Source organism: Rattus norvegicus, chromosome 16, assembly GCF_036323735.1.
Source record: "Rattus norvegicus strain BN/NHsdMcwi chromosome 16, GRCr8, whole genome shotgun sequence".
Lineage (NCBI taxonomy): Eukaryota > Metazoa > Chordata > Mammalia > Rodentia > Muridae > Rattus > Rattus norvegicus.
The window spans coordinates 19,069,615-19,095,149 of record NC_086034.1 but is presented as its reverse complement, the minus strand read 5'-3'; the positions used below and the strand labels follow the sequence as shown (position 1 = coordinate 19,095,149).

At 54.8% G+C, this 25,535-nt stretch overlaps 2 protein-coding genes across 9 annotated transcripts in view; one reads left to right on the top strand and one right to left on the bottom strand.

Annotated features, from left to right (window-relative positions):
• The first annotated feature begins 5,601 nt into the window (after positions 1-5,601).
• Comp (cartilage oligomeric matrix protein) lies at positions 5,602-13,978 on the top strand. Of its 2 annotated transcripts, NM_012834.2 has the most exons (19): positions 5,602-5,683; positions 5,898-5,983; positions 6,403-6,454; positions 6,815-6,984; positions 7,729-7,866; positions 8,035-8,109; positions 8,186-8,344; positions 8,426-8,530; positions 8,615-8,722; positions 9,079-9,238; positions 10,589-10,707; positions 10,828-10,880; positions 10,965-11,146; positions 11,335-11,513; positions 11,621-11,669; positions 11,971-12,167; positions 13,094-13,266; positions 13,580-13,719; positions 13,794-13,978. In NM_012834.2, the coding sequence occupies exons 1-19, from the start codon at positions 5,608-5,610 to the stop codon at positions 13,838-13,840; spliced, it is 2,268 nt and encodes a 755-aa protein (NP_036966.2). In that variant the 5' UTR covers positions 5,602-5,607; the 3' UTR covers positions 13,841-13,978. The 2 variants fall into 2 exon arrangements, with proteins under 2 accessions (NP_036966.2, XP_006252884.1); XM_006252822.5 differs by lacking the exons at positions 5,602-5,683; positions 5,898-5,983; positions 6,403-6,454 and having other exon boundaries at positions 6,942-7,586.
• A 291-nt stretch (positions 13,979-14,269) lies between these two features.
• Crtc1 (CREB regulated transcription coactivator 1) overlaps positions 14,270-25,535 on the bottom strand; it is a 58,710-nt gene continuing 47,444 nt past the window's right edge. The window contains 6 exon segments of one of the 7 annotated variants that reach the window (NM_001047115.2): positions 14,270-18,589; positions 19,970-20,150; positions 20,498-20,584; positions 23,806-23,907; positions 24,387-24,689; positions 25,401-25,534. In NM_001047115.2, coding sequence (NP_001040580.1) covers positions 18,378-18,589; positions 19,970-20,150; positions 20,498-20,584; positions 23,806-23,907; positions 24,387-24,689; positions 25,401-25,534 — 1,019 coding nt within the window. In that variant the 3' untranslated portion in view covers positions 14,270-18,377. 7 annotated transcript variants of the gene reach the window in all.

The window sequence follows — 25,535 nt, the reverse complement described above, 5'->3', positions numbered from 1 at the left end:
ATTATTCTATATAATAGATATTTAAGGTTTTTTTGTTTAACTATTGTATAGTAATAAAAGTTTGGGGCTGGGGATTTAGCTCAGTGGTAGAGCGCTTACCTAGGAAGCTCAAGGCCCTTGGTTCGGTCCCCAGCTCCAAAAAAAGAACCAAAAAAAAAAAAAAAAGTTTAAGGTTTTTTCTTCTTCTTTTTTTTTTTTCTTTTTTTTTTTTTTTTCGGAGCTGGGGACCGAACCCAGGGCCTTGCGCTTACTAGGCAAGCGCTCTACCACTGTGCTAAATCCCCAACCCCCTTTTCTTCTTTTTTTTTAAAGATTTATTTATTTATTTATTATATGTGAGTACACTGTAGCTGTCTTCAGACACACCAGAAAAGGACATCAGAGCTCATTACAGATGGTTGTGAGCCACCATGTGGTTGTGGGATTTGAACTCAGGACCTCTGGAAGAGTAGTCAGTGCTCTTAACCACTGAGCCATCTCTCCAGCCCCAAGTTTTTTCTTTAATTATCATATATTGATAGGTATTTAGGATTTTCTGTTCATTGTATAATTTAAGGTTGTTTTGTTAGACAATGTTTGACTATATTGTACATAAGCCATTTACTGAAAATGTGATGGTTCTTACAATTATTTCTATTCTGTATAGATTGTTAACGTTGGAGAAAAGGACAATTCTTTTTTTTTTTTTTTTTTTTGGTTCTTTTTTTTCCGGAGCTGGGGACCGAACCCAGGGCCTTGCGCTTCCTAGGTAAGCGCTCTACCATTGAGCTAAATCCCCAGCCCCAGGACAATTCTTTTTTTTTTTTTTTCCTTTTCTTTTTTCGGAGCTGGGGACTGAATCCAGGGCCTTGCGCTTGCTAGGCAAGTGCTCTACCACTGAGCTAAATCCCCAACCCCGAAAAGGACAATTCTTAAACAGAAAGGGAGCTATGAAAGTGAAAATGTAAGGGTTCCTTGGAGAGTCAGTTGTTTTGGATGTGGTGCTGCTGAGGGAAACATGTGAAAAAATGTTTCATTAAAGTGGACACAGGTGTGAAAGGCTAAGGCAAACTCATGAAGGAACCTTTCACTGAAGCAGACACAGGATGGAGTATGTTCTCTGAAGCAAGCCCATGAAAGGACGTGATGAGGGATTCTTTGCTAACAACACACATGTATTGGTCCGCCTTACACTGCGTAGGTGAGCTGCATTTGTCAGAACACCACAGAGAGAAATTCACCAAAATACTTCCGGTGGTGTGCTGCAGTTTCTCGCCGCTTCCTTGGACTCAGGCTGATGGGCAGCGTGATGTCCGCTGAGATAGATGCACATGCTGAGGCGAGGCACGGCACATGGAGGACATGTGCTGTTTGGAGGGTATAGAAAGGACTACACAGAGTGACAGAGACAGAGCTTGGCAAGCTGTGCAACGCTTGTGGGTCTCGAGTCTTTGCTGATCTTCACTTCGCTGAGAGAGACAGCCGAGAACTTCTCTTCCTGTTCCTCTGGGTCCCTCCTGCTGACTTGTGCTGAGGCTGAGGCCTGGCTGTCTCTGCTAGGTCATGTCACCACTGCTGATTCATGTTTGCTAACCCAACTCTACCAAAATGGACTGCTGGTCTATCCATGAAGTGTTTTTTTGTTTTTGTTTTTGTTTTTGTTTTTTTGAAGTTTTATGTATTTATAAGTACACTGTAGCTGTCTTCAGACACACCAGAAGAGGGCATTGGATCCCATTGCAGATGGTTGTGAGCCACCATGTGGTTGCTGGGATTTGAACTCAGGACCTCTGGAAGAGCAGTCAGTGCCCTTAACCACTGAGCAATCTCTCCAGCCCCCACGAAGTGTTTTTGAATGGATAGAGCTGTCACTGCCTATGATTTCCAGACAACACAGACAGGAGTTGCTCCAAAAGAACCTTTCTAAACGGGGCCACTTCCCCCATATCCTTTCCTTTTCACTACCTCTGTCAGGTGGTGGGCTACAGAGGAAGTTAAAGCATTTAAGAACCATCATTAAAAACAGGTTTTGAAAAATAATTAAAGTTACACTCTACACAGTGAGTTCCAGGACAGCCAAGGTTACATAGAGAGAATCTGTCTCAAAAAATCAAAACCCAGGTCAGGACTGGTCTATGAACATAATAGAAAATGCCTTCTAGACATGTAGAGATATTAGTCAGATCCCACTAACCCCAAGTGATACCTGATAACCTGAACCCAGTGACACCACACACTGGAGAAAAGCAGACATGGTGGTCCTAGAACCCCATGATGCCCACTGCACAGCGGCGAATAAGCAGAGACCGAGAACAACGTTCCGCTCTCCACATCTGGAGAGAAACCACCTTGGTCTGCCCCGTGGCTGGAGAATCTCCTCCAGGATCCTGGCCCTCAAATCAGAGACTTCTGTTGGACGCTGGACCTGACAATCAGCTAAGACACATAGTCACACGGGTGAGCTGCTTGGGGAGCCAGGCTTAGGATTGTAGTTAGGAACTTAGACGTGAGCCTCAGCAGAGTAAAATACAACTCTCTGAATACTAGCTGTTTGTATCTCCTTGCTCTCCACTGGAAGACTGCTCAGAAGGTGAAGGCACTTGCTGATGACCTAACTTCTCCTCCCAGCACTTGTCCTCGGACCTTCACATACACAGTATGGCAATTGCTCAGTAACAATGTAACCGTTATAGTTACTGTTATCTTTCATCTGGGGAAAGTTCGGCATGAAAAGGTCTATGCTGAGGAAGGTGGCGCCTGCTGACAGCCTATGTAATCACAGGCCTTAGACACCCGCTCCCTGACCCCTGGATTTGGTCCTTATTTATGGAGAGTAAGTCTGGCCTGGGATGTGGGCATTACTAAGTGACCCTCCCCCTTGTTGGCTTGATGGATTCCCCAGACCAAGCCTGTGGCTGGGCAGGCCATGCCCGACATATTTCTCCTTTGGGCGGTGGCAGGCAGCCTGGGCGCCACACGTCTCCTGGCCCAGCAGGCGTCAATCAGAAAGGGCCCCTGGGCTCCACCAGCAGGCCCCGCCTGGCCAGGCTCCTGGAACCACTCAGCCTGGATGTCGGGAAGAAAGACTGGCCCAGACTCATGAGTTCCAGAATATCACAGCTATTGCCTGCCCAGGGCCAGAGCTAAGTCTGGATTCATGTGGAAAGGGATGTGTGCGGGTGTGTATGGGTGGGGTCATGTGTGGGTGTGGGGGGGCTGAGGATGTGTGTGTGTGTAGGGTGTTGTGTGAATATGGGGGCTGTGTGTGTGTGTTTGTGGGTGAGGGGGAGTTGTGTGTATGTGGGTCTAATATGGGATTGTTTGCATGTATAGGGGGTGTTGTGTATGTGTGTGTGTGTGGGTATCTAGCTCCCTCGATCTGGGTGTGGGTCATTAAGCTAGGACATCTCTCCTTAGAGGAAAATACGGATAGACCCCACCTCTGGCTGGGTGGAACCTGCAGTCTATCCTAGCACTTAGGAAACGGAAGCAGAAGGACCAGAAGTTCAAGATCATCCTTGGACACAGAGTAAGTTTGAGGCTAGCCTGGGCTACAGAAGACCCTCACAAGAATAGAAAACCAACCAAACTTACAAAACAATTGAAGCAAGACCCATTTAGAACAGTCGGTGTGTAAATTCCAAGTTACAGAGCCAGGCTGATTTGGGAGCCAGCTCACTAGTGATCCTCACAGGCTGAGAGTGCTCTGATATACAGATGAACATTCAATATTATGTCACAGGAAGACACAGGAAGACATGCTCGGACAGCACTGGAGGCTTGGAGAAGCAGATGTCTGCTGTGAAAGGACAGAGGAGAGGCACGGGCAGGCAGGCAGGCAAGAGGATACCTTCAGAGGGAAGCCAGGACACTTACAAGCTGCCTGGGAGAGGGTCCCTGCCCCTTGGGAGCCAGCAGACAGGGGTGAGGTCAGGCTGACTCCCCTCCCTTCTGTCCTCAGCACTGCCTCCACTCTTGTCCTTCCTTCAATCCTGACTCCCTTTCCCACAACTCCCTGAAGGGCTCAAGCCACGTGGCCCTGAGGCCCAGCCCCGTGCCTAACTTGTGGCAGACACCCGTTAGGCTGCTGTGTGCTCCTGCCTCAGCTGCAGGAGGCACTCCGGAGGCCACAGGTCTGCCCAGCAGTGGTGGTTTTCTGAAGGATTCCAGTGCTGGTCAGCAAGAAGAACTCTAGGTGTGCTGGGAGCCAAAGAAAACAGGAGGTAGCTCAGCCAGCAGGGCGGATGCCATGGGGACCTGGACTCTCTGAACACAGCCACCTTCCTCTGCAGGACTGTTTTCCCTCCTTTGCTCCCATCCCCACCCCACCCCCATGACTCCAACGACACCTTGGGCCTTAAGACATTGGCACTGCTTTCTGCTAGCCCCAAGATCTTGACAGCACACCTGAGGTCTATCCTGCAGCCCAGCCTCTTTCCTACTGAGGACAATTGAGCAGTTTCCACTATAGCCCTGCTGCCTCTGGGTCCTAGTGTAGCCATTTCCACACCCACCTCGGCTGCGTTTGACAGAGCCTGGTAACTGCTTCCTTCCAGTGTCTGTCCCCCAGCAGCTAGCTACCTAGCAGGGGATGTGACCCACAACAGGCACATTTGTTTGTGTAAAACATGGGTGTACCAGACATCTACACACACACCCTCCAACACGCACCCCGCCCCCCAACTGGAGCCACCTCACTGCTTTCCATGACTGATCTAAGGCCTTTATTCTCTTTGTTTCTTGTACTATCTGTCTCCTCCAGGCAGCCCTCCATGATTTCTTCTTGGAACAAGGGATCTTCCTGGGTTGCAGTGGCCCCAAGTGGGCCAGTCCCCCTCCCCCGAGCCCCAGCTTCTCTCTCTACAGACTGTAAGCTGTGAGTCCTGAAAGGCCAGGTGGAGAGGGTTAAAACTCCTGGAGGCTGAGGTGTTTTACAGCTCAGAGTGGGGCTGGCTCGGGAAAGGAAAATTTTCAGTTCTTTTTATGACAGGCTGTCTCCCCAGTGGCTGAGAAGCCAAGTTCAGCGCAGCCCAGTGAGAAGAGAACCCAGGGAAGCTGAGGTTCCCTCCTCCACCCATCCCCAGCACCGCTACTGTTTACTCAACTGTGCAAAAGGGGAAATTGAGGCACAGACATCATTTACTGAGGATTGTTTGTTTGGAGGTGGGGGTGGGGGTGCGGAGGAATTCAAGGCTTAACACCCTCATCCCTCACAACCTCCTGCTGACCCGGACTGAGCCACACCCATAGACCCCTTTTGCAGAAGGGGGTGTGGGGGCCAGAGTGGGAGACCTTTTGATTACTTGTGACTTTGTTTCCCCAATGTTATCTGAGGGGGCGGACGGAGATTGTATTGCATACAGCAGGCACTCAATGGTGAACCAGAGTGTTGGAGAACCCCACTTGACTCTCCAAGGCTCATGACTCTTTCTCTCCTCAGACCCCACCAGGTACTGATCAGCCGCGGGTCATCCCGCAGGGCCATGGGGCGCGGCCCTGAATGCAGAGCCTGGCCTGTTTACCTTGCGGCGGGCTCTGGGCAGGGCCGCGGGGGCTGTCCCGGACCCAGCGCGGGGATAAATAGGCCGCGGGCTTGAGGGCTCAGACAGCAGCTGCAGCTCCGTCGACATGAGCCCCACTGCCTGCGTTCTAGTGCTCGCCCTGGCTGCCTTGCGGGCTACCGGCCAGGGCCAGATCCCGCTGGGTAAAGCCGCTTAGTGAGGGGCATGGGTGGACAGAAGGCCCCTCAGTTCCCTCAAGGCTCATGATTCCTGCTCCTCGGAGCTTGGGGTCCGCTCTCCAGGAATGTCCGGGGTTCCTGAAAAATGAATCGGCGGGTGGAGCTTGGATGGCCCTAGAGGAGGCGGGAGGGGTGATGGAGTGGTTGGGTCGCCCATCACTGGCCCCTGTGGACGCAGGTGGAGACCTAGCCCCACAGATGCTTCGAGAACTCCAGGAGACTAATGCGGCGCTGCAAGACGTGAGAGAGCTCTTGCGACAGCAGGTAAGGAAACAGAGAGGCAGACAGCAGCGATGAGACAGAACAGGGACAGGGCACACAGAGGGGGCTGAGGACAGTAGAGAACAGAGAGGGAGACAGCGCCGGGTCAGAACAGGTGCAGGGGAACATCGCGGTGACGAGAAGGGAACAGAAGGGACAGAAAAGGACAGAGGAAAACAGCGCAAGAGCTGAGCTGACAGGGCGCGAGACAGAGCGGATGGAAACGGCTAGGGACAGGATGCCGGACTGGATGAACCTGGTCAGAGACAGGGAGACAGGGGCTCCGGAACGCGCTTGTACAAAGGCAGATTTAAAGGAGGTGGTTATGGGCACCGGGCTTCCGAGGAAGGGGGTCGTGGAAAGAGGAGGGGGACCGAGGAGAGGGGCTTGGGAAAGGGTCCCGCTGACTTCTTGCCGGGCAGGTCAAGGAGATCACCTTCCTGAAGAATACGGTGATGGAATGTGACGCTTGCGGTGAGCACAGCCCGGACCCAGGGGCGGAGGAAGGGTGGGGGCACAGAGTGGAAAGGAGGAAAAGGGCTGGGAAAGGAGGCTGGCGGGGGCGAAAGTGGACGGCGACCCAGCGGACTGGACGCGGGGAGATGCGCGGAGATCAGCTACAAGGCTGGAGGCTCGCACAGCCGCAGGGCGCACGCGCGAACATACCCAGTCCCAGCGTGGGCTAATTCGAGCCCCTTGGGGGCGTGGTCCCGAACGGCCCCACCCTGGGCGGGAGAAGCTCATCTTGTGGGCGGGGCCGGACAGGCACCTCCTCCGGGCGGAGCCCAGGATGGCTCCTATCCTGGGCGTGCCCTAACTTCTGTGGCTCTGCAGGAATGCAGCCCGCACGCACCCCCGGTCTGAGCGTGCGGCCAGTGCCGCTCTGCGCACCCGGCTCCTGCTTCCCTGGCGTAGTCTGCACGGAGACAGCTACCGGCGCGCGCTGCGGCCCCTGCCCTCCGGGCTACACCGGCAACGGCTCGCACTGCACCGACGTTAATGAGGTGCGCGGGCTCCCCACACCCCCGCCGTCCTGTTCCTACCCGGGCCGACCCCACCACAAATTCCCTCCATCCAGACGACGTCCCCCTCATCCACTGAGGGTATTCTCCTGGAGCAGCCCCTCGCAGCCCGGGACTCCAACCCAGAAGACCTCACGTCTAGCAGGGGGGCCCCACCCAGCTCAACTCCATCACTATATCAGACGCACGCTCTGACCACGCCTTTTGCCCATATCGACGCCCACTCCAACGACCCTTTGGACGCCGGGGGTGGCTCTCTCCAGCCCTTCCCCTCACCACTGGGGCTTGCTCGCCCGGACCACGTGTCTGCTTTGGAGAGTCGCCCTCGACGGGGTGATCGCTGCCGTGCTTGCAGGTCCAGGCGGCCACTTCCTCCCTCGGCTGGGGATGCCCGCCCCCCAAGTTCATTTTCTCATCCCTAAGAGGTCACAACTCCATGCCCATGAAGGCAAAGTCGTCAGCGACCCTCGGGTTCTTTATCCCGTGTGGCACCGTACTTCAAGAGCTGGCTGATGGCTCTTAAGCGCCCTGAAATGCAGAGGCTTGCCAATCCCTTTGAGTTCGAGGCCAGCCTGGTATACATGGTGTGTTCCAGAGCAGGGAGAGCTATGCAGTGAGATCCTGCCTCCAACAAAACAAACCCCTTGCCACATCCAGGAAGCCCCAAGGTCCGGGTTCTCTCTGTCCAGCTTTGGGCTCCTAATCCTGTGTGCTCCTTTCTCACAGTGCAACGCTCACCCCTGTTTCCCGCGCGTGCGGTGCATCAATACCAGCCCTGGCTTTCACTGCGAAGCCTGTCCCCCTGGGTTCAGCGGGCCCACCCACGAGGGTGTGGGGCTGACCTTCGCCAAGACCAACAAACAAGTAAGGGAAGCAAGGGACCCTACATTTACGGCAGGAGGGAATGAAAGGCATTTTGTCCAGAAAACTCGTTCTAGTGAGAAAGTTCTTGGAGGGGGGGCGGGCGCAGGTTACAAAGAGGCGTGACCCGTGTGAAACGTGTTTTGTCTGCCTGTGGTCTCCGTCCCCCAGGTTTGCACAGATATTAATGAGTGTGAGACCGGGCAGCACAATTGCGTTCCCAACTCCGTGTGCGTCAACACCCGGGTAAGGAAGGGACCGTGAGGTTGACCCCATCAAGGCGTGAGTGGGTGGCCCGCTGACGGCTCGCGCCTGCGCACAGGGCTCCTTCCAGTGCGGTCCCTGCCAGCCCGGCTTCGTGGGCGACCAGAGGTCAGGCTGCCAGCGGCGTGGGCAACACTTCTGCCCCGACGGGTCACCCAGCCCGTGCCATGAGAAAGCAGACTGTATTTTGGAGCGCGACGGCTCAAGGTCCTGCGTGGTGAGTGCAGGAGCATAGGGCGTGGAAGAGGGTCCCGGGGCTCCGGCGTGCCTGGACATTTCCACCGACTCCCCTATGCAGTGTGCGGTCGGCTGGGCCGGCAACGGGCTCCTGTGCGGACGCGACACAGACCTGGACGGTTTCCCGGACGAGAAGCTTCGCTGCTCAGAGCGCCAGTGCCGCAAGGTGGCCGTGGCCGGGAGGGCGTGACCGGGAGGGTTTGGTGAGCCAGATAGACACGCGCCTCACCCCCGTGTTCCCGCTCCCCAGGACAACTGCGTGACGGTGCCCAATTCAGGGCAGGAGGATGTGGACCGGGACGGCATTGGAGATGCTTGTGACCCGGATGCGGACGGGGATGGAGTCCCTAATGAGCAAGTAAGGCTGTGTAGGGTCCGTGGGCGGGGCTTGGTGGCAGCGTGACCTCTAGGCTTTCGCTAGTTATCCAGCTTCCGGAGGAGGGACCAGACCTTCTTGGAGATGGGCTGGTCTGGGAAGTGGTCTTTAAATTTTATTACATTTACTTATGTGTATGTGCGCGCGCGAGTGTGTGCTCGCGAGTGGGACACTGTGTGTGGAGGTCTAAAAGGCTACTTGCAGGAGTCGGTTCTCTCTTTACATCGCGTAGGCTCCCGGGAAGACTTAACTATGGCTTTTCCTACTCCCCTGCCAGGCAACTGGGACATGATCTCTGTCCCATGCTGACCTTGCTTTCTACTCGTCCTGCCTTCTAGGACAATTGCCCGCTGGTTCGAAACCCAGACCAGCGCAACTCGGATAAAGACAAGTGGGGAGATGCCTGCGACAACTGCCGGTCCCAGAAGAATGATGACCAGAAAGATACAGACCGGGATGGCCAGGGCGATGCCTGCGACGACGACATAGATGGCGATCGTGAGCATGACTGAGGAGTGGAGGGTGGGACCCATCCCTCAGTGGAGGTACCTGCAAAACTTGAAACTGAGTGGTAACTTGGCCTAGAGAGCCCTGATGTGGCTAGAGTTAAGCAGAGGGAAACAGGAAGCCATTCTGGTAGAGAGGAGAGCTGAGGCATGAGTGGCGTGGTTGTCCAGTTTAACATCCCTGGTGAGCTTCAACAAGATGCGTAGCAGGGGATGGCCGGGACTCCTGATCTTCCTGTCTTCACCTGCTGAGTACTGGGATGACAAGTGTGTACAACCATGTCCTCCTTGGCCACCCTTTTTTATTTTACATTGTTGTTACTGTTTTGAGACAGGGTCTCTCTACATAGTCCCAACTAACCTGGAACTCACTGTACAGACCAAGCTGGCTTCAAACTCACAGAGATCTGACTGTCTCTGCCTCTTGAATGCTGGGATTAAAGGCGTGTGCCACTGTGCCTACTTTAATTTTTTTTAAAGATTTATTTATTATATATAAGTACACTGTCCCTGTCTTCAGACGCACCAGAAGAGGACATCAGATTCATTACAGATGGTTGTGAGCCACCATGTGGTTGCTGGGATTTGAACTCAGGACCTCTGGAAGAGCAGTCAGTGCTCTTAACCACGGAGCCATCTCTCCAGCCGCACTTTAATTTTTTTTAAAGATTTACTTTATATATATATATATGTATCTATATACATATATACATATGTTTGTATGTATACACACACACACACACACACACACACACACACACACATATATATATATATATATATATATATATATATATATGCTGTAGCTGTCTTCAGACACACCAGAAGAGGGCATCAGATCCCATTACAGATGGTTATGAGCCATCATGTGGTTGCTGGGATTTGAACTCTGGAAGAGCATCAGCGCTCTTAACCTCTGAGCCACCTCTCCAGCCCCCCCACTTTAATTTTTTAAATCTTGTTTTATTTGATTTATTTTTTTCTAAGACAGGGTCTCACTATGTAGCTCGGTCTGTCCTAGAACTCAGCACAGTGCTCTGCCTGTCTCTGCCTCCAGAGTGCCAACATGCCCAGCAACGTTTTTATGTTTTAATTTATCTATTCTGTGTACATGCGCCTGTGTGTGTATGAATGCCATGACACACATGGAGGTCAGAGGGCAGCCTGCATTGCAAGAGTGGGTTCTCTCTCACCACATAGGCTCCAGAGATCAAACTCAGCCCCCTTGGCCATCTGTTTATGCCCGTAGAGTTCTGTCCCAGCCCTGATCTGTGTGGGGATGGTACCATCCTAGCCTGGCCCTATTCTCAGGATCCTGCCTTAGTTCTCTGATTTGTCTCAGGAATCCGAAATGTAGCTGACAACTGTCCCCGGGTGCCCAACTTTGACCAGAGTGACAGCGATGGTGATGGTGTTGGGGATGCCTGTGACAATTGTCCCCAGAAAGACAACCCGGACCAGGTGGGCCACTTTCTATGTGAACTTTAGTTTGTGGGGCACAATGGATCCTGCCGAGGGCATCCTGAGGGTGGGAAGGATCTGATTTCCTAGCCCTGACTGTGATCCTTGACCCCATTCCAGAGGGACGTGGACCACGACTTTGTGGGTGATGCCTGTGACAGTGACCAAGACCAGTAAGAAGCCTTTGGGAAGGTAGCAGTGGAATGTCCCATGATAACCTCTTTTCTGAGTCTCACTGTCCCTTCTCCACACTCAAGGGACGGGGATGGACACCAAGACTCCCGGGACAACTGCCCCACAGTACCCAACAGTGCCCAGCAGGACTCAGACCATGATGGCAAGGGTGATGCCTGTGATGATGACGACGACAATGACGGAGTCCCTGACAGCCGGGACAATTGCCGCTTGGTGCCCAACCCGGGCCAAGAGGACAATGACCGTAAGGGTGTAAGGGTGGTGTGAGCGTGGTTATTACCTGGTAGGTGGCCTCTTGGTCAGTAGGAGGTGTGGGCGTGGCCAGCAGCTGGTGTGAGGAGGCAGAGGTGCCTGGTGTGGGCGTGGGCAGCAGCTAGCATAAGCTATTGGGAGGGGCCAGAGCTGAGCCCACAGTGTCCTACCTTCTTTCAGGGGATGGCGTGGGTGACGCTTGTCAGGGTGACTTCGATGCTGACAAGGTTATAGACAAGATCGATGTGTGCCCCGAGAACGCCGAGGTCACTCTCACCGACTTCAGGGCCTTCCAAACAGTTGTGCTGGACCCCGAGGGTGATGCGCAGATCGACCCCAACTGGGTGGTGCTCAATCAGGTGCGGCTAGGACTGGGATGGTGGTCTAGGGGAGTCCGGGCGCCGCCTCAGCAAGACCTTCATCACTCGGCGCTAGCCTGAGGCCTTTGTTCTTCCGACCTCACCAGGGAATGGAGATCGTTCAGACCATGAACAGTGACCCTGGCCTGGCTGTGGGTGAGGCGGGGCGGGACGAGGGCGGGGCTATGGGGCGTGACCACGGAGGGCTGGGCTACAGAGCAGACCGGTCAGCTCTGTGCAGACCGGAAGGGTTGGGGTGGGTCCTTTGGGGCGTGGTCGTGGGAGGCGTGACCCCTAAGAGGTAGGGATCGGAAGTGCTTGAGGATGTGGCCAATGTTATGTTGGGGTGTGGCCTTGTTTGGGGGAGCAGGTCTTGTTTGGAGGGGCAGGGCCTGACTCTGAGGTGTCTAGAGCGAGCATGCTTCTGGAGGACCCCTTCCTCTCTCCCCTGCTACAGGTTACACGGCATTCAACGGTGTAGATTTTGAGGGAACGTTCCATGTAAACACCGCCACCGATGATGACTACGCTGGCTTCATCTTCGGCTATCAAGACAGCTCAAGTTTCTATGTGGTCATGTGGAAACAGATGGAGCAGACGTACTGGCAGGCCAATCCTTTCCGGGCAGTGGCTGAACCAGGGATTCAGCTCAAGGTGCTGGCTGGGCTGGTGCCTTTCTGGTCCCTGTGCCTACACACACTATACTCTTCAGCCTTCACCCCCAAAGCCTTCATAGCCCTCCAACATTGTCCCACAACCCTCAAAATTGTCATCACTCCTCATCTCCCTCACTCCTGCCTGGCCCCCACCTGCACCCACCACCACTGCCATAGGCTTGAATCCTCCCACAGGCCCACAAATACTTTATCCAGAGGGTCGGGGAAGATGCCTCCTTGTCACAGTGCTAGGGGCACAAGCAAGGAAACTGGAGTTTGGGCCCCCAGAACCCACATAAATGCTGGGTCTGGATGGTGACCCACCTGTAATTCACAGCCTTGAAAGGCAGGGACAGGAATGATCCCCAGAGCAAGCTGGCTAGTGAGACTAGCCACACTGGGAAGCCCCAGGCCTCATGGAACAAGGTAGAAAATCTATTAAGGATGACTCCCAACAACTTCTGCCCTTCACTTACATGTGCATGCACCCACGTACATGCAAAAACATGCATACTCAGAAAAAATGAAGATAGGGCCTGTATAAAAAAAATACCCCTTGGGGTCACCACATGTACCTTTGTGCTCCCAAGCCTGTCATGAAGCCCTAAATTTCCCTGGACACCCGATGTCCTCCTGCACACACCTCACAGCAGGTCCCCAGTTCTGTTATCCCAGCAGGCTACCACATCCTATAAGAAGTCAGGCCCTGTAGATCCCCTAAAGTGTGCCTGTATTTCCAGCACACAAACACACACACACACACACACACACACACACACACACACACACCCACACACACACACACTCCTGGCACCCACAGTGGCCCAGCCAAGAGCCAGGCCTTCCCTAAACTCCATCCCCTAGAACTCCCACCTGTTCTACTAGACTGGGCTCTGATCCCTTTCCTCCCCTGGCCTGTGGCAGGCTGTCAAGTCCTCTACAGGTCCCGGGGAACAGCTCCGAAATGCGTTGTGGCACACGGGGGACACAGCATCCCAGGTGCGGCTGCTGTGGAAGGATCCTCGAAATGTGGGCTGGAAGGATAAGACATCCTACCGCTGGTTCCTGCAGCACCGGCCTCAAGTCGGCTACATCAGGTGGGGACTGCCCTGCTGCTGGGGGCCCATGTTTTGCTACTGCTTTAGGAGAAACGGGTTCCACTTACAGTACACCATGGATCTATCTATGGACAGATGCCAGGACCCTGGTACCTCCTATGTACAGGGCCCATGAAACACATTCTTACAGAGGGAAACTGAGGCAGGGGCCCCGACACTAGTCCTTATCTTTTTTTTTTTTCTTTTCTTTTTTCCGGAGCTGGGGACCGATCGTCCTTATCTCTTGAGTATGAACCAGAGATAAAGCAAGTGGCAAACACGGGAACCCCACCTCATTGCTTGTACCTCACAGGGTGCGGTTCTATGAGGGTCCTGAGCTAGTAGCTGACAGCAACGTGGTGCTGGACACAGCTATGCGTGGTGGCCGCCTGGGTGTCTTCTGCTTCTCCCAAGAGAATATCATCTGGGCTAACCTGCGCTACCGTTGCAATGGTGAGCTAGAGGCCAGAGGGCTGGATCTAAAAGGCTCCAGAAACCTCTCTCACCTGCTGCCTTTCAATCTGCAGATACAATCCCTGAGGACTATGAGCGTCACCGGCTGCGGAGGGCCTAGGGACCCTAAGAGGGGCCCCGCTGACCGATGGACTGCGGTAGCATCGGCCACAGGTGTCTGGGGGGGGGGGGTCTGGCATCTTTCTGAAGGGATGTCTGGCCTGGGGAGGAAAGGCAAATAAAGAATGTATGTGGGGGACTGGCTGACTTTGGCCACTGCAGAAGGAGCACTGTGTGGAGGGGCCTCCAGGAAGGCATAGGGTCTGTATACAGTGCCCTAGTCACTGATAGAGTCAGGGGCATGCAATTCACTACAGAAGGTGACACCTCTGGAATATTCTAAGGTATGATCAGATGGGTGCCTCCAAGTTTGAGGAATCCCAATCACTGAATGGCTCAGTGGGAGGTATTCAAGGGTCTCGGACCTGTGTGGGGCTCAGCCACAGGAGGATGAGGTAACTGGGAGGGAGACTGCAAAAAGAGGAAGAGGCCCAGACGAAAACATTGGGTTTTTATTACATTTCATTACAAAGGGCGCAAAAATACAAAGAAGCGTCTGCGCCAGAAGGTGGGGCGGGCGGCCGTGCGTGCCCTGAGCAACCTGACCCCCAACTGCGGTGCCCACGCGCACGGTCCACAGACATCCGCAGCAGCGGAGTGCGCATGCTGGGGGCAGAGCCAGCCTGGGCACGGGGAGGGGAATGTGGGACCAGCCATTTGCATATATCAAAGGGGCTTCCCAGCCCATGGCGACCTGTTTCCAACTAAGGGCTGAGATGGGGCCTGAGAAACAGAGCCTGGCCTCTGGATTTAAAGCCACAGCCCTGTTCTCATGTCCCTCTGTGATCAGAACTGCTGGGTTGGATTAGGCTAGGCCTGGGTCACCCTGAAATTCTAGAGCCCCAAGAGATGGGGCAAGACTTTGCCCCGTGTGATGGATCCCTGGCCCCAAGGAAAGGCTGAGTGCAGAAAGGGTAGCTGGTACCATCATGGGGCCCTGCTGCTGCCCCCACCCTGCCCAGGAGGTTGGGCCCCTGAGCCCAGCAGGGTTGAGAAAGAGGAAAACAGGTTCAGGGCACCCCATGGTCTTGGGAGTACCCCAGCACCCAGGCTCGAGAGGATACAAGTCCCTCCATCTTCTGCCCTGACAAGGAGATGTGGCTATGACCAATGGGTGGCAGGCAGCTGTGCCACACTGAGGGCCATGCCTAAGACAGGAATGATCAGGGTCTCCAAATCACTCACCAGATCCCTGAAGGAAGAGGACCCCTCCCCCCGCCCCCTGGAGCCAAGGTGAAAGGGGTTTAAAAAGGACCAGGTTACCACCACACTAGAGTCAGACCACGTGGGGTAGACTGCACCACAGTGTCCTCAGCTGGACAGCTCTTGAGGGATAACAGCCAGGCCCAGGGCACAACTATATAACCCCATGCCTGCGCACACAGCTAGCTCCATCAAGACCCTGATCCCAGCAGCCCTCTCAGCCTGTGCTGAATCTTCTCTGCAAAAACAGGAAACTCAGAAGGCAGTGGACCAACTCTAGGCCCACTGTGAGAAGAACAGCGGCCGACACTGGTGCGGGGTTGCCGCCTCCTCCACACGCCTTTTGCCTGCTCTTGTCCTGACTGGAGTGCCAGGACTGTTGACTCTTGACACCAGGCCCAGTGTGACAGCTGTCAGCCATCCTTGGGTGCTGTGCAGTAGCATATGGGTCCCGCTAGGGGGCTCCCCTGTATAAGAGTCTTCCAAAGAGCTAAAGGCTAGGCTAAGTACCAATGGACTTCACAGAACAGCATTGGATAGTGTTGCAGAAAGGGGACGTGACAGGGCCTTGGGTGGAGGGGACAAACCATTTCTTAGGACACAGAAAGGGGCTGGGTCCAGTTGCATTGCTGTTTTGTGGGGCTTTGGGTAGATAACTACTGCCCCAGAGGCCTTAAAAGGATAAGGTAAACTGAGGCAGCTGGGCATAGTGTTATCAAGATGCCCCAGTCTGATTTCTGATTCACGGAAGTGGGTTGGACACCCACATGGCCGAGAGGCGTGGCTGAAGCTGGTGACACATGGCTAAGGTTGAGGGGGAAAGGCCAGGCCTGGCTCATGCACCTGACCTCAAGGGCGGGTGTCAGTCTGTCCTGAGAGCACAGATGTGGGCAGAGCGTCTATGCACATGCTGAAGGGTGGCTGCTCCCAGCAGTTCAATGGCTCACAGTATATGCGTGTCACCAGCTGAGGCCCCCACGGCCTTGAGCTGTCATCTTGGGATGTCTTGGCAATACAGGGGTATTATCGGACAGGCGACCTACGTCTAGAAAACAGACACCTCCCAGGAGTCCCCGACGGCAACCAGGCCCCGGGGAGGGCAGGGTGAACCCTCTGGAACATGCGTGCACTCCAGTGCTAGCCCCTGGCTGGGTCGTGAGATGCCCACAGCTGCCTGGGGTGCTGAGGCAGGGGCATATCACCTCATCCCAGAACTTGGCAATGAACTGTCACATTAACAAAGCTCCATGCACTCTCGGCTGTAGGGCATTGAAAGCCGGGCCACCAGCATAGGAGGGCCATGGGGCCATGTCTGTCCTGTCCTGGCTCACTGAGAACTTGGAAGGCCAGTGACCTGGAAGCAGAGCCTTGCCTGGGAACTGTATCAGCCTCTCTGCCTTGTTAAGACCATTTGTTCAGACTTCTACAATTCAAAGAGAATCAGACCCCATTCATGTGTACTTTCTCTTTCGCTTTTTTAAGCAGGGTCTCATGTAGCTCAGGCTGGCCTTGATATTTTAATCCTCCTGCCTCCAGCTCTCCAGTGCTGGGGTAACAGGTGTGTGCCACCATGCATGTTTAATAATAATAATAATCATAATAATAATAACAATAACAACCCTAGGATTTCCTTCAAGCCCGCACCATGGTGATAGAAAGGCCTGAGACCTGGACAGGTGAACTGGACAAACCAATGCTGTATCCCCAAGTCCAGGGGGAAAGGGACGGTGATGAAAGGGCAGCAGCTTTCTCATGCAGGCAGCCACCTAGTTGCTTGGAGAAAGATACACACAGCTCTTGTGCTCCCCAACCCCCAGCATGGGCAGTGGGCAACACCATAGAGAAATGATCAAGCCAAGGCCTGGGCCTGTGGGGCAGAGGCAAACGACATGTCAAGCTATAACTTGGGGTGGTGGGGATCTGAGCTTCCAAGCCAAAAGTGGCCCAGAAGAGACAAGCCAAATCCACAGCCCCCAATTGTCATAGGGAATCTTAGTGCAGAGACACCAGCCGACGCCAGCCACCTGCTGAGGCCTGGCCGGCACCTTAGGGAAACTCAGAGGGAGAGGGTTCTCCGGAGGCCCCAGTGAAAGCCAAGGCCGTTCCTAGAAATCTGTCCTGTGGTTCTTACAGACACGCCCAGCCACCAGGACCTTGTATCCAGCCTAGTCTTTGCCCACCCGGCTCTTTGGAGTTGAGACTAAGTGCCGGTAAGCCCAGGTCTGGGTGAGCAGCCCAGGTCTGAGTGAGCAGCCCAGGTCTGGGTGAGCAGCCCAGGTCTGGGTGAGCAGCCCAGGTCTGGGTGAGCAGCCCAGGTCTGGGTGAGCAGCCCAGGTCTGAGTGAGCAGCCCAGGTGCCCCCAGCTTGCAAGTGCTTCAGGCTGCTGTTCCAGTTAGTTTTAAAGAGGTCAGGGAGAGACTGGGGGTAACACATGCTGCCAGGCAAGTCTGGGGGGGGGGGTCAGCTACCGAACGCCAACAGAAACTGAAGGAAAAGCAGAACCCACCAGGGCTGCTGCTTCCCGAGCCCCAGATCTTAAAGAGCAGTGGGGACTGGTCACGGGACAGGGAAGAGCGAGGAGAATGCGCAGGTGGCCTGTGACCCTCTATCTCTGCACCACCATGCTGACCGTTGCCCAGCAGGGGCAAGGGTGGCCAAGGAGGGCACCAGCTGCTTCAGTGGGCTCTGTCCATGCCGCATTTGGCCACCGGTCGATTGTTGCGCTCTAAGAGCGCTCAGGAATATAAAAGGCAGCCATCCAAACAGTGTTTATTCTGGTCCAGGTCTGCCCCTTCACTCTGCTGTCTTTGCCCTGGGCACAGTGGGCATGCATGACCTGACCAGGACTGGGGATGGCGGTGGGGGGAAGGAAGGCAGTGACAGCTGAGAACAGTCGAATGGATGGCGCACCTCAGCCTCTGGGGCGCTCTGTGCCCACACCCTAGCCCTCTTCGCACAGCACATCTGGGAGTGACACTTTGGGTATCTTGGAAGTGGACCACTGATGAGGGAGGGCTCTCACATCCCCAGTAAGGGACGAGGGAGTGAGCATGGGGAAAGTCCATGGGGCCAGGTGCTCACAGCCTCGGCCATCAGCCTGGCCCCAGGTGGATGGACGGACAGACAGAGAGCCAGCCTAGTACACAACGGCCTCACGCCAGGCATCATGGGAGGTGAATAACCGGGGTGGTGGCTGGCAGGGGGCGCCGGGCAGCATTGCAAGCTCAGAATCACAAGCTTGGCCGTTGGCAAAGGGGGGCGGCACTGCCATCCCCAGTTTGGGGCAGCGCCGTTGGAGACTGACCAGCAGCGGGTGGCAGGCTGACCAAAGCCACTCACAGGCGGTCCATTCGGAAGGTGTCCTCGGTAGCTGGGTCAGCGAGGACCATGTCAGGGTCATTCAACATATGAAGTCCGTCCAGGGTCAGGGGATCAATTTTCAGCTCGTCCAGTGGAAACTGGTGGTCCGAATCAAAGCTGACATCACTGACCCCTGCCAGTGTGCTGCTCAGTTCCTTAGAGAGGCTCGGGGGTGACTCCCCTGTCACTGTCGGGTGGGGACAAACAATAGGGCTCAGCCTTGGCTCCAGGGAAAAAGCCACCAGGCCATTACCTTCCATCAGTGTGAGAAGCAGGGGTGGAGGGGACAGCTCACCCCAGGGATTGTTCTGCAAGGCACCCCTAGGGTGTTCTCTGCACCATGGGGAGGTAGACACGGACACTGGGCAGGCAAAGCAGGGCCATGGATCTGCAGAGCATGAGTTGGTCCCAGCCCCGAGGACAGAGGCCAAACAGCTGCAAAGCCACATGGTAGGTAGCAGGTGACAGTGTGACCTGACCTGCAGGATACGCCCTTGCACTTGGGGTCTGAGGTGCACAGGTGGGTAATAGGCTGTCTCCATGGGGATCCAGCTCCTTTTACTGTCAGGGAGGTGCCTGGCAGGTCCCCAGGCCTAGAAATGAGACTATTCTGACGAGGCTGCTGGGACTATTAGCTTAGATGGGATTCTAAGCACAGAGGGTGTCCTATAAACCACAGGGGCCCTGAGGTCTCTACCCTGGGTGTGCCACAGTGCCCACAGGAGTGGGTGTGACAGTGTCCCCAATAGATCTAGACTATACAGAAAGCATTCCTTTTTCAGGCTTATAAGATAAAGGCAGATGGTTATGGGCACTTGGGGTGAGGCAGCCATTGGGGAAGCTGGGTTGTGTGCTAGATGGAGTCAGGTTTGGCCACACTGTTCTCTGTAGGGATGGAAGGGCCTGCCCCTTGGGTATGCGGGTTCTGGGTTCTGCCAGCACATGACAGAGAGACCACTGGGTTGAAGTATGACCAGTTTGGTCCTAAACAGAGGCCCCCGGTGTGTGGTGAGTCTCCCTGGCTGAAGATGAGGACAGGGTCATAAAAGAGGGCTGGATTGGGCTGGAGAGATGGCTCAGTGGGTTAAGAGCACTGACTGCTCTTCCAAAGGTCCTGAGTTCAATTCCCAGCAACCACATGGTGGCTCACAGCCATCTGTAATGAGATCTAATGCCCTCTTCTGGTGTGTCTGAAGACAGTTATAGTGTACTTATATATAATAAATAAATCTTAAAAAAAAAAAAAAAAGACTGGTGAGGAGGGAGAGGGAGCACAATTGTAGTGTGAGGCCAGGGAAGAGCAAAGACAGCTCGGCCACAGGGTGGGCAACAGTCCCATGTATGCTGAGACAGCTGAGGATAAACACCACAGTGTGAGAGCGTGGACTGGGGTGGAGACAGAGTCCAATATGAGGAGACTCTGAGGGGTACAGTGGGATGCAGGGTCCGTCTGGGCCTTCGGTCCCCCATTCTGTGGAGGAGGCTAGCCTCAGCCCCATCCCCTTGTCTGGCAGGGGCACTTGTGAAGATACTTTTCATGCCCCACCACCAACACCCCAGGCCTTACCGGTGAGGATGATGTTGGGGATTCCGCCATGGCCTGCGTAGCCGAGTTGCTGTGGGTCCTGAAGGCCTCCGTGGCTCCCGCTCAGACCCATCATGGCAGCCTGGGAGTAGTTGAGTGTGGAACCTGGGTTGTACAGGCTGCTGGAGCTGATGGCATTTTCCATCATGTTGAACTGCTCCAGCTATGAAGGGAAACCGAGAAAGACTGAGGACAATAGGCCGCTATGACTCCTCCCACCCCTGAGGCTACTCCTCACATCCACAGCCTCGCTGGCAAGATGGCGGATGGAAGATGGATGGCAAATGAAACTCCAGGCAACCACCAAATCCTCCCCAGCTTCTCCGTCCAGCAGTCCCCACCGTGCCACTGCATGGTGCTTGAGGCTGGCCCTTCCTCCCCTGTGACCTTGAGCTCCACTCTGCAGGAGTGTACAGAGGTCAAGGGGGTGTGATCAAGTCATCCTCGGGGACCTTTGCCCCCACAGCCCACAGCAGGATGCTGGTAGAGCAGTGACCTGGGCCCGCTCACCTGGCGGGACAGAGCATTGGCCTGCCTGGCTGTCATCTGCTGCTCATAGTACGCATCCCCAAACACGCTGCCCAGCGTGGACGTGTGCTGTGGACAGAAGAGAAGCCCGCTGTGGTTGCACCCTGAGGCCCAGGAAGCAGTGGGGCGGGTTGTCTGATGCCTTTGCTGGGGTTCCTGGTCTGTGCCTCCCACCGCCTGGCTGACTGGGATAAAAGTCCCTGGGGACTCCCAAAGGGTGGAGATCACAGACATTTATCTTGGAGTGCTCAGGGGAGTGCCCTGGCCCGAGGGTGATGGTTTTTCCCCATACCTACTCCCAGGGGCCTCTAATGCTCCCCAAAGCACTGCCCCATAGATGCCCCTCCCTGGAGCCTGAATACAGGAAACATCACTTCCTAGGGAGCAGGGACTGTGGGGAGGTGCTGGCGAATCCTGACGCTGAGGACTGGTGACAGGCTGTGTGTGCAGTCCCTGTTTGGGATGTAGTATGTTCTTGGGAACACATGGAGACAGGGCAGAGGACACATTCTCTAGACAGTACAGTGCAAAGGACACAGCAGGGGACAAGTCACTGCCTGGGGCCGCCTGCCTGTGAGACCCCAGGCTCTGTGGTGTTGAAATTCTATTACCCTTGCTTATCAGCCGAGGGGAGCTAGGTGCTTTAGGGTCTAGGGAAGCTGGAAAGGAGCCCCTGTAGGCCACATCAAGGCTGTGCCTGGAGCTGGCTGGGACAAGGACAAAGGGAAGTAGACAGTTGTAAGTGTAGCTAAGTCACACCCAAGGCACCCAGTGGTCCCAGCTAGACTTGTGGATCACAAGTCAGATCCCAGATGCCCCTGAGTGCTCCAGTGTCACTGGCTGGCAACAGTCTAGGTGAGTGGGAGTCCATGGCCTCCACCTCTCTATGAGAGTCACCTAGGCTGAGCTCACGATCTGGGCCCTGAAAGGTGGCTGACTTCACTCAATCAAACCCTGCCACCGTAAGACCCCACAGCCTCACCAGCAGCTAAAGGTCCCATCAAAGGGTGGGGACAGGGCTAATTTGGGGGTGTTTCTGAGATTCTGTCCCAGAGCCTTGTGAAGCTGCCCTTGAAGGAAGAAACTCAGGGTGAGGCCTTAACCTGCTGAGGTACAGGCCTGACTGGACAGCCACAATAGCTTGTGGAAAGGGTACATCGAACACGAGAGAGCTCATGGCCAAGGCCCAGTGGGCGTCTAAGGAAACCCAATGGGAAGTCAGATGTGGTTGTGTCCTGGCACCTCTGGGTTCTGGGAGAAGCTTTTGCCTCTGCAGCCTCCCATGGGGGTCAAATACTCAAATACCCCAGCAGCATGGTCCAGGCCAGCATGATATACCTATTTTCCATATCAGAGACACACAGAGACAGAATGAATGAAACAGGGTGAGCTGCCTGCCCTGGCTAGGACAACCTACTTCTGCTTAGGACAAAGAACGTAATGTGACTTTTCAGAAGTGTGTCAGGGACTGTGGACTCCTACTCTGTCCTACCTTCTCTGTGTCCCTGGAGCCCAAGAAGATCTCAGTATGAATGGACCGAGAGGTGCTGACACCAGGTGCTGAAGCAAGTGGATGGTCATCATGGGGGACCTTATCTTTGTCTTTGTTCCCGGAAGCAAGGCAGCCTGGTGCTCCTGCCTGGTGCTCCTGCCTGGTGCTCCTGCCTGTCAGGAACCTATTGCCCCTGTACTGGGTTGAGGATGGTTAAAGACCAATACAAGTCTCTCTGCCTGGTGACATTTAGGGTGGGGTGGCCCCAGGATGGTGAGGCCCTGACAAGTTCTGAGGTGACTGAGTCACACAGCTCAGCTCCTCAGCTCAGTATAGAGTGAACAGGGCAGGGAGCCAGACTGCAAGGAGAAATGAGGGACACTTGCTTAGGCTGAGCTGGACCAAAACAGAAATCAGAGGCCTGGCTTGGCAAGGGAGCAGGCTCTGGTGCAGGACTGCATCGGGTCGGCAGAAAATCTGGGGCTGGCTTGGTGGGCTGCCACAGAGCTGTCATCCTAACACTGGGGAGGCTGAGGCAGGAGGATTCAGAGTTTGAGGCCATGTGGGCTACACAGTGAATCAGGGGATTCCCTGGGGTGTATAAGGCCCTGTTGCAGGATATCTGATCATATTGTGAACCCTGAGATTGTGTTATTTACTGGAAAAAAACCTATCTTTAGTTGTGGTAAGGCTCAGCCTTGGCACACACCTGTAACCCAACAGCTTTCTGCTTAAATATTGTAAACAGGATTAAATGAAGTCAACCATGGTCAAGAGGCGGAGCAAGCAACCACTTGGCAGAAAGTGAACATAGGATTATTAAGATAAGGACTGGAGAGATGGGTCAGAGGTTAAGAGCACTGACTACTCATCCAGAGGTCCTGAGTTCAGATCCCAACAACCACATGGTGGCTCACAACCATCTGTAATGAGATCTGATCCCCTCTTCTGGTGTGTCTGAAGACAGCTAGCTACAGTGTGCTCATATATATAAAATAAGAAAATAATTCTTTAAAAAGAAAAGAAAAATCCAGAGTACATAGGAGTCAGGAGGATGGATAGAGCGGCACAGGAAGTAGAAGTGAGGCACATTCAGTCTGGAGGGAGGGTTTTTTTCTAGATGTCATAGGAGAGAGGCACTGCTTCTGGAACACTGGAAGAAGGTGAGCTGGGGGCTCCTCTGCCTCCCTGAACCAGCAGGCTTTCACCCCAGCATCTGGCTCCTGAGTCTTCATTGGTAAAATTGAACAATTGAAATTTTGTTAAAAAACACAACCTTGGGGCTGGCGATTTAGCTCAGTGGTAGAGCGCTTACCTAGGAAGCGCAAGGCCCTGGGTTCGGTCCCCAGCTCCGAAAAAAAAAAACCAAAAAAAAAAAAACCACAACCCTGTGTGAAAACAAAACTCCAACAAAACAAAGGCCACAGTCAGTCAAGGGAGGTTACAAACTGTCAGCTGTGACACTGACAACAGATCCAGGGACCAGGGGTGGAGGCAGGGCAGCCATAGGCTGGCTGACTACCTCAGCTATGCCCCAGAGAGGCTCCACCTTAATCTTCATAGGCCTTGGAGCTTCAGGTTCTGTGCCCTGGGGCTGTTCTGGTGTCCTGAGAACCTTTGAGCTTGCCTGGTGGGACACGGCCCTGGGCTGATGGAGGACAGAAGGTATGGGGTGGAGGACAGCACTGGGGAGCACTGGGCACATGGGGCACACAAAGGCATGGGGTGGAGGACAGTACTGGGGAGCACTGGGCACATGGGACATGAAGTGGCACAGGGCCAGTGGAGGGGGCCTTACCTGTGGGGAGCTTCCGGGGGAGAAGCCTTGGTTGGAGACCGGTGAGGTGGGGGACTGGGTGGCTGGTGACCCTGCACCCGTGCGGTACTGCAGAGCTGGTGCCTGTGATGACAGACAGTTATGCTTTACTGATCCCTGCATGGGCCCAACAGACCTGGGCCTGATGCCTGGGCCCTCAACAGTGGACTCCACACAGGTAGTCAGTGGCTTGTGAGAATCCAAGTGTCTCCCTTGAGCTCTGAGGTGGAGAATGTGACTGTGAACCTGGCGTCTCAGGGCAACTGCACACAGAGGGTTGCAGGGCCCACCTGGAGCCCACAGCAAGGACTCCTGCTGATGCTAGGCCTGCTCCTGTGCAGAGCTGAGGGCATCGGGCACAGTGCCCTCTGGATGCACCTGCACATCCCGACATAGCTGCACATCCAGACTGTGATCCACACGCTCCTAAAGCACAGCGTGTGAACACACACAACTGACACTCACCTGCACGACCCTACTCATAAACACCCGCACACATTAACACACATCCCACACACGAGCACACACACACTGAGGGCCCAGAGACTCCCTCTCAGGCTTACCGAGGTGACATCAATCCCCATTGGTGGCTGGCCTGGGCTCTCTGTAGGTGACTGGGGAAGAGTGGATGGTACAGTGACTGCGAGTGGTGGCAGCTGGGGCCCCCGAGTCAGGCTGGCACTGGGCAGCAGTGGGCCACCCTGGGGGAGCCCCACAGACACTTGTGGGGGTGGTGGCTGCTGTTGAGATACAGGCGGAGGTGGGGGCGGTGGCTGGGGCTGCGGGGGAGGCTGCTGTGAGCCGGCCTGGGTGAAGAAGGCGTAGGGCAGCTGCTGCTCCAACGACAGGGCATCCATGGCCACGGCCTACATAAGACAAGGATGAGGGGGAGACACTGACCATGGTGCCAGTGGGAGCATGGGTGACTCTGTGGTTCTGACCCCCACAGTCAGTTCTCCTTGGAGCAAGAGAGCCAAACGTGGTGAGGGCAGACCTTCCACAGGAAGTGAATGAATAGGCAGGGGCCCTGGGCAGTACTCGGGAAGCTGAGGTGGGAAGGTCACTGTAAGTATGGGGCCAGCCTGAGCTGCTGACTGTCTGCCTTGTCACTCTGATGCCTGATGATGGCCCTTGGGCCACTACAAGACCACTAGGTTAGCCAGGAGCCACCGGTGACACAGGAGATGGGAACTGAGGGAAGATGAATCCAAGGTCACCCTCATCTACTCAGTGCTACATGAGCCTTGTCTCAGAACCAGAAATACCAGGAAATATTCATCATAAAAACCCTGGTTTGTGCAGTTTCTGTTCAAACTTTTGTGGATAAATAGTACCAACAGAGCTGGAGAGATGGCTCAGGAGTGAGAGCACTGGCTGCTCTTACAGAGGACTTGGGTTCAGACCCCACACCCACATGGTGGTTCCAGGGGACCTGACACTTCTGGTCTCTAAGGGAACCTGCATGCACATGGTGCACATAATTCACTCAAGAACATATGTACACATTAAAAATACATACGTACATAAATAAAACTGGTAAAAACAAGACCAAGGTCCCACCCACCTCGCCCTCGCACCTGAGTGATGGGTGACAGTGGAGACAGGGTGGGTGGCACCTGCTGGGCCTGCTGCCGCCTGGCCTCTGTGCTCAGGGACAGGGGGCTGACGACTGCTGGCCGGCGCTGTGGAGAAGAGCTGGGGGTGTTCATACC